Source organism: Limulus polyphemus, unplaced genomic scaffold (assembly GCF_000517525.1).
Source record: "Limulus polyphemus unplaced genomic scaffold, Limulus_polyphemus-2.1.2 Scaffold3589, whole genome shotgun sequence".
Classification (NCBI taxonomy): domain Eukaryota; kingdom Metazoa; phylum Arthropoda; class Merostomata; order Xiphosura; family Limulidae; genus Limulus; species Limulus polyphemus.
In genome coordinates this window covers 29,428-36,028 of record NW_013669199.1, presented here as the reverse complement: position 1 = coordinate 36,028, position 6,601 = coordinate 29,428, and the positions used below count along the sequence as shown (strand labels likewise).

The 6,601-nt window shown below is 36.2% G+C and overlaps 1 protein-coding gene across 1 annotated transcript in view; it reads right to left on the bottom strand.

The window, feature by feature from the left end:
* The window catches only part of LOC106469644 (GAS2-like protein pickled eggs), a 48,764-nt gene extending 42,436 nt beyond the window's left edge, over nt 1–6,328 (bottom strand). The window contains exon 1 of the mRNA XM_022398220.1: nt 5,380–6,328. Coding sequence (XP_022253928.1) covers nt 5,380–6,081 — 702 coding nt within the window. The 5' untranslated portion in view covers nt 6,082–6,328. The remainder of the gene's footprint in view (nt 1–5,379) is intronic.
* Nucleotides 6,329–6,601: the final 273 nt, after the last annotated feature.

Sequence of the window (6,601 nt, the reverse complement as noted above, 5' to 3'; positions counted from 1 at the left end):
TTTTTTTTTTTTTTTTTTAATGGGGGGTTTAAAGGGTTTTTTCGAGACTGACGAACTAAGTGATGAGGTAGGTGCATTTTGGAGATACAGACAAATTTGTTTAGTTAAATTCTATAATTTTCGTTAACCATTCAACAATGTTTTCCCGTTATTTCTGACTGGCTTTTATACTAGTACGTTTCATAGTATAAGTAACTGCAAGTCCAGGGATTTCCAAGCAATCTACTTCATATGCATATTGTTACTTCAGGTTACTGCAAGTCCTAGAATTCTAAAACTCCGTAAAAAAGAAGTTTTTGATCAGATTTAAATACGTAGACATCGGAATAAGAAGGTGCAATGCCCCCCCCCCATGCCCATCTACACATGGGGGTAGAATACACTTCATCTCCTAAAACATTTCGATAGATTTAAGTGTAACCGAACTCGAATTTTAGTTTTGGTCCAGAATAATAACTCCCTATAAATAGATAAAGATTCTGACAACTGTTTAAGAGCTGGAAGGAAAGGGTAGAAAAAACAGGATAAAAAGGTTCAGGTAGCAAATAAGTGATTAAGTTGCCCATTAAAAACAAATCATTTTCACGTTAATTGCGCTCGTGTTTTTTTTTTCTATATCTTTTGTCCCCTCCCGTTGCATCAAAGTAGCTCCAATTTACTACTCGAATTATACAAGTTTTTCGGAGAAACGTGCTATCGAACTCCCCTAGTTTCACTTCTAACAAACTTGAATTACATGGAACATTAGCCCCTCCCTAATAGTTCCACTCACATAACTTTTGCTTTCGACACCTATATGAAATTAAAAAAAACAAAAACAGAGAAGGTTTATGTTTGTTTTGGAATTTCGCGCAAAGCTACACGAGGGCTATCTGCGCTAGCCGTCCCTAATTTAGCAGTGTAAGACTAGAGGAAAGGCAGCTAGTCATCACCACCCACCGCCAACTCTTGGGCTACTCTTTTACCAACGAATAGTGGGATTGACCGTCACATTATAACGCCCCCACGGCTGAAAGGGCGAGCATGTTTGGTGTGACAGGGATTCGAACTCGCGACCCTCAGATTGTGAGTCGAGCGTCTTATCCACCTGGCCATGTATTAACACAAATAATTAAGTTCGTGTCACGGCCGGATTAACGGCTTTGTGGTCTTGGAGCTGAAAAATGTTATGGGCTAATCTACATTTAAAACATAAAAATCAAGCAAAGAAATTTGTATTTGACATTTTAGTGATAAGTTATTCATTAGTTTACAATTACATTATATATATATTTTTTGACAGACAACTTTCTCATTTGTACAGTTTTTTAATACTACTCATACATAAAAAAACAGTTAACTAAAAATAATATCAACCTAAAATTAATTTTGAACGTTTATTAAAAACATGTACACAGCAATATTATCATGAAAAATAATAAGTGGCGTATCTTTTACAAAAACTTCAACTGAAAAGTCTGATAATAATTGTAATATTTACCATAATTTTAATATACTAATACAACAACCAACTAAACAGAATTTTATTCTTTCTTAAATATAACTAAAATTAAAATAATTACGTTTGAATTACAAAGCGAAAAAGGAACAAGAGAGAATGGGGCAAAGATATTTAAAAAGCAAAGTACTTTGAAATTTGTTGGGCCTATTTTTTGCGATGAGTCTGGTGCTGCAATTCCATCAGTTCCCGCTTTAATATGGCGCTCGTTTGTGTACAGAAGAATTTATTTAAATGTTCCTGAACAGGAATTTTCGAATGCAAATGAAATTGTTTTTTGCGCTTTCTCACTCCCAGTGCGCTACGGAAGTTGTTATAGGTGGTTTGGTTTGTGCTTCACCTTCCAAATCAAGTGAAGTGTTTTGTATACATAGGTTCATTGATTTACAGTTCTCGATGTGTCCAAGAGGGTGAAGATTCTCTTTCGAACAAGACAGTTTCTGTCTCACTGGGTCGATAGTGAATAAACAAAAATTACCAGAGAAGGAGAAAGATTAACTCTTAAAGAGAGGGTCGGAAAAGTAAGAGTATAAAATTGCTTTCACCTCCAACAAGACCATTGGAAGAGGGCGTTACTGACAAAATCGAAAATTACATAGATATAAATAACACACTAAATTGGAATTCCGTGATTTTCGCCATTGCCATGCGTTGAACTTTCAAAACCCGCCAGTCGAACTGACAATGGCAAGGCGATCTCACCTCACAACTAATGGCCATTTTCCATCTAAACTAGACGTTTGGATAATTTTGTTATTGATTTTAATAAATTTGACAAACCAAGATGATCTAAACCTGATTTTAAGTTAAGAATTAGTGCAACAATCCTTCACAAAACACACACATATCTGATTTGTCATATAAAAAATGCATTGGATTTTAGCCCAGAGGGAAATCTTAAGATTAAAATCTGTTCTTTTTCCGCGGTGTTTATTATGTATCACAGAAATATATCTATACCTCAAATATTGTTGCCAATGAACAAGAGGTGGCGCATCATGTCCTTTTCTTGGAGGTGGGGTGGAGAAGAATGTTATTTATGTATCTGCACCTCCAAATATTCAACATATATTCATATATAATATATAACATTCATATATAATAAAATTCATTCGAATTTCACACATATATTACAATTAAATGTAACAAAATAGAAAGGCATGTACATATACTGTAATAAAACCAGGCTCACTCTGTTACAAGCACTTTTCTATATATGTATATATCACAGTAAGATTAATGTTTTTTTTTTGTTGTTGTTGTTCAAGCAATACAAAATATTTTGGGCCACTTGTAGTGCATGCTGATTATTTATCATAATGACACTGAGGTTAGCAAGCGAGATTAGAATATCGTGGATGGTTATTTTAACTTATGTGGGTACTTAATATTGTCAGCATTTCACATCAAAAACTGCCATACTGACTTGTTTAGTTGAAATGCCTTCCAAAAAAGACTCGTATACATAATATATATGCTTTGAAACTAGATGTAAACATCCACGCCAGTTCGATGTCACCACCATGTCCACGGCGATGTTACCCACTGTTACTTAATATATTATAGAGAAAAAAAGTTTTACTTATTTGTAGAATGTAACACCCAAACCTTCGACTCTTAGTTACGGTATGTGTAAAAGTTAATGGCATAGCACTGTGTTCCTTTCGTCGTGAGTTAGACGAACGACTGTCACTCTCAGCCATTTTACATTGTCTGCCAGTTCGAAATTCAACACAAAGCAATGGCGGCAGCATGCGCACATGCCCCTCAATGATAAAGAATAATAACTGGCCAATCTAGTGTTATTTATATCTATGGAAAATTACATCAACTGTTTCTTGTAAATAATTATCACGTGATCATGAAAATAATTTTCGACGAACTAAAGATTCTGACGAGTGTATTGAATACTTTAGTGTTAACTTTAATATACGATTTTGTTTCCAGTTACGAACTAAGCATAAATAATGAACTCGGTGTGTATTTTTTGTTGAAATCAGTATAACATCAAAATAAATTTCAGTTAAGTCCCGACATTTTTTAATACTTACTTCCATTTAGTTATTCATGAAGTGTGTCAGGCACGAATATAAAGTATACATAAATGATAAAACAATAAGTTATAGATATATTTCTACTTTCCCTAATTTTAATCTCCAAATTTTATCAACAAATTATCGGCCGAGTACTATCTAGTCATCTTTAGAAGGACGCCCTTGAATTTGTAACATAACACGTCTCTCGTAAGTGGTTATGATTTTTATACTGACAGACAGATAGATGATTACATTATTTTTTTATTTTTTTTTAGGTAAGTGGAACTTAGACCAGGAATGTTGCCTGTTGCTTTAGGCTATGTATAGACACTCCGTACAAAAATCACATAAAAAAGTATTTTTTCACTCCACAAACGTGTGTATATATATGAGATGTGTTACATAAAACAATCGGACCTTGAAAAGTACAAAAGGCCAATAACACTGACATTGACATATCTTTACTACATGCAATATAATAACCTGTTTGTCGGTGCCATTCATTCTTGTATCGATCGCATTAATTTGAGGACCGAATAATGAAAGGCTGCCCATGCGAATTACAAGTTCAAAAACATATTACCACGACATATTTCACTAAACCGTACTAGCGAATGTTATCATGTAAATATTTTAATAAATAACACACTTTGCAAACGTGTCAGACTCAATTTCAACACGCATACACACCTAGACATGTCAGGCCCCAGTTCAACCCACAGATCTAAACGTGTCATTCCAATGTCAACACAAACACACAACTAAACGTGTCTGACTCATTTTCAACAAATGAAGATTTTTTCTATCTCAGTTAGAAATAAAACCTTGTTTGGTACAGTACATACATTACGAATTTAATACTGGGAAAGATGAATGCCTTGTACGTTCGTAGTTCAGCCTAGATATTAATACAATTATCAGTATATTAACCTTCTTCAGCACAGGCCTGAGTCGGGCATGGCCTAGTGGCTAACATCAATTTAAGGGTCCATGGTCTGTTTTCCTTTGCCATAAAAACAAACAAAAAGTAATATAATTGTAATTACCGTGAGGGTCCGAAGTTCTCACCTAACTAAGACTAAATAAATAACAGTAAAGAGTCTCAGGATCTCATCCGGTTAAATGTATCTAATGTCTGGTGTTGGACGTCATTAAAGGGACTAGTGTTTTACATTTAATTATATTTACTCATGTTAACTCGACGATTTTACAAACACGTTTAATAAACATACAACTACAGGTTAAAATATTCATTCTTGTTAAGGACTGACACGAACGCTGTCTCTTCAAGATATAATATATACATTATCCCACGACGTGTGATAATAATTACCTTGCTTAGCGTATTTTTTAATAAGCCGGCAACCTATAGAATATCTAAAATTTACTAGATTCAACGTTATAGTTCAGACGATTCCGTTTCGTTGAAATTTTCCGTCTACGTGGCGGCGCCCTGCCTAAAAATCTAGCAGTTTCTATTTAATCGTTGCGTCATCGTTCTATTTTACTCTGTTTTTTTCCTTTAACTTCACGACAAAACCCCCTCAAATTCCGGAAGATAGCAGAGAGTAATATTTGCTTACACCCACAAGTGCGAAGTATTTATTGTACAGAAAACAGTTGACATACCAAGAACCCTGTCAACTAAGCTAAGAGAAAAATTGCAATAAGTCAAAAGTTCAAATGTTTGTCAGAAAGTACCTGTTTTGTTTGTAGCAAATTGTTTTAATGTTTATAAATAGTTTTAATTTTGTTATCACGCCTATCAGGTTGATAAGAAATAGTTACTTGGTACACATATTGACGCCCTAAACTCGTTGTTAATATCTTAGTATTTCCACTTACCCTTTCATGAAGACTTCTTAGGTTGTTAGTAATGATTTGATTTTGAGAAGGCTCTCCAACACCAGACGCACTGGTAGCATCAGAGTCGTCGTCAGCCTCGTGGCCGTCGGAATCGAAGTCAGCTTTAGCTATCTCTGCGTCGATCTCCTCTTCCATCTGGACCAAGAGTGGTGCAAGCATCCCAAACTTAGCGCCCCTTCTTGCAACTTCCAGAAGGCAAAGGATGAAACTCTTCTCGTTCTTTCTCATGACCAAGTCGTCTGTTTCAAACCGTAAACACTCCATAATCGGTAGATTCGTACACCACGTGATGAAGTTGGACACGTTATCCCGTGCTTGAAAAGTACTGGGCTGGACATCACTGCGGTACACCACGTCCTGATCCGGGATGATGGTGTTGAGATCATTCCGACCTGACCGCCGCCACTCCCGGGCGGTCCTTACGACGTGATTAGCGTGAACACACAAGAGGACTCCCGTCTCAAGGCTTTCCATGAAAGTTTCGGCAGTGATGTTTACATTGTAAAGAGTGTTGAGCCAGTCGGCCAAATCTTCTTTCATAGCATATAGATACTCCTCACTGGACTTGAAAGGACGGAAAGGTCGAGGTTCAATATGTACTACCTGAAACTCAGCCTCTGTAACGTCGTGTCCATTAAGTGCTTTTGCCTTAGTGTTCGCCATGGCCTTTTTTTTTACCATAGAGTTTTGCACTAACTGCTGCACTCAGAACAATTGACTCAGTCACAAAACTTCCCCGATAAAGTAACAAAAGTACTCAGTTTCCCAGTTAGAAGCAAAGTTAGGCCTAGCAACCACAATCATTAACTGATTTCTAAAAGTGTCCGCAGTGCAGATGTTTCAGAAACGTGCTGCTTATACGTCATAGTCTTTGACGCACCGTTCCTGCTGCACTACAACGTGCTTTCGTCCTCCCGCTTTCTTTGCACCTGGGGATCTGAAGCTGGCGTGCTTGCTTATCCATTATGTATATACCACATCTGTCTAAAACTCCTACTATTATGATGCGTTGGATGTAATCATACACCTTGTGCCATCTATCAGCGAACATAACAACTAAACTAAACAAAAATGTTTTAAAAACGATATTACCGCTGTTACAGTAATGACTCGATATACGAAATAGATGCGTTCCTCGAGCTTCGTTCGTATATTGAATAACTTATAACATTATAACTATGAGGATGCATTCCTAACCCTT